Source organism: Terrapene carolina, unplaced genomic scaffold (assembly GCF_002925995.2).
Source record: "Terrapene carolina triunguis isolate 2854851 unplaced genomic scaffold, T_m_triunguis-2.0 Scaffold138, whole genome shotgun sequence".
NCBI lineage: Eukaryota > Metazoa > Chordata > Testudines > Emydidae > Terrapene > Terrapene triunguis.
In genome coordinates this window covers 5,946,516-5,948,264 of record NW_020664489.1, presented here as the reverse complement: position 1 = coordinate 5,948,264, position 1,749 = coordinate 5,946,516, and the positions used below count along the sequence as shown (strand labels likewise).

Genomic DNA, 1,749 nt, shown 5'->3' with positions numbered 1-1,749 from the left:
CACACACACACACACACACACACACACACACACACACACACACACACTAGATACAGTTATGGAGGTGTGTTTAAATACAACTGTATCTAGTATAGTTCTGATCCCAGGTTGGAAAGGGCAAAATACTCTTGCCTGGAAACAAAATACTTATATTAATACTTAGATAACACTGGTTCCTAAAGAGTAACCATTTCTAAGCAAAATTAACTTACATCATTTAGGCTGATGTTGTTTACTGGTTCAAGTAGTAAATGGTCCAAATGACCAAGTGCTTCTGCCCAGATCAGTTCCACAAAAGCACTAATTTCTTGGGATAAAGTGCTTGAATTTATGGCTTCCTCTAGAAGTAGCTGCAGTAAACAAATATCAGTTAATAAAAGAAACAGAGATGCAGAACTTGCTCCTCCAGTTCTCACACTGGTAAAACTCCCATTGATTTCCCTGTTCTCATAAGCGTTACACTACAATATATGTGTTAAAATTTACTATGACTTATTTAGGCCAATTGACTTGAATGGGAGACTTGATTACAAAAAGTCTCCCATTCAAAGTGTGAGGTCATGTTCTTGCTTGATAGTTGAGTGGAGTATCTGATAATGAATGGGATTTATTATTAAAATATAGTGCAAACAAGCTCCAGATGAGGTGGTATATTCTGCCAGCTCTGCTGGAACAAACAACAGAAAAATTAGAGATTTTTTTCACTTCAAGGTCCCAGAAACAAAGACAAGGTTTTCATCTTGAGGCCAAAAGACCAAAAACATCAAGACACTTGATCACGGCCTTGGATAGACCAAGAGACTACCTACACTTGACCAGAGCTCGGAGAGCCGAGAAGCGATACTGCAATTCTTTCTCCTTTCCCTTTAAACCATCCCCAAACCACTTTCACCACAGTCATAACTCTTGTGAACAATTTTTCTAATCAATTCCCTAGACTCATACTGAGTCTCTGTCTTGCACAGACTCTTCAGCTAACTCAATTGCTCCCTGCTCCCTCTTTCCTTTCCTCCATTATTCTTTGTGAATGACCCAAAATTGCTTCCAATGCCTTTCCCAATCTCAGTGAGGGCAGGAGCCAATCAGCTGCTGATTGATGGATCTATTGCTTATACAATGAATAGGACAATGGACTGCAAACGGTAAGCTTTGCTAGAATGGACTGCATGTCCCTACTATTTTCTTTATTATGCAGTTAATACTGTAAGTTCAGGATGGATGGATTCAAAATGATTGTTGTCTTCATTTAGGGTGCATACTATTTCTCCTGGTTCAAAAAGCCGCAAAAAATTTTATAAGTCTATCACAAAGACATTCCTCTCATACAGGTAAAAACTGGGGATGCAAAGCTAGAGAAGAAAGGAAGGGCCATGAAAACCAGTGCAATCCATACATCCAAAGCAGCTAAAGACAGTATGGAGAGATTTTCTAATGTGTACTGAGGAATATTATTAAAATATTTGCTTTTGGGTTTTTTTTGCAGTATTTTTGAGCTCCAGTGGTTGCCATAAAGTCAATGATTTCCAACAGTTACTGCACAGCAGTATCAGACACAACACAAATGTTTCTCTATGCTTAGAATAGGAAAGAACTGTTGGAAGGTAGTGAAGTTTTAGTGACAACAGCTGTATTGCTTCAGAGAAAACAATACAAGGGATTCTAACTTTCCTGTAAAAAGCAACAAAGAGTCCTGTGGCACCTTATAGACTAACAGATGTATTGGAGCATAAGCTTTCGTGGGTGAATACC

General features: G+C 38.5%; 1 protein-coding gene across 1 annotated transcript in view; it reads right to left on the bottom strand.

Annotated features, from left to right (window-relative positions):
- The window catches only part of PARP4 (poly(ADP-ribose) polymerase family member 4), a 113,173-nt gene that overhangs the window by 74,649 nt on the left and 36,775 nt on the right, over positions 1–1,749 (bottom strand). The window contains exon 7 of the mRNA XM_029911952.1: positions 213–350. Coding sequence (XP_029767812.1) covers positions 213–350 — 138 coding nt within the window. The remainder of the gene's footprint in view (positions 1–212; positions 351–1,749) is intronic.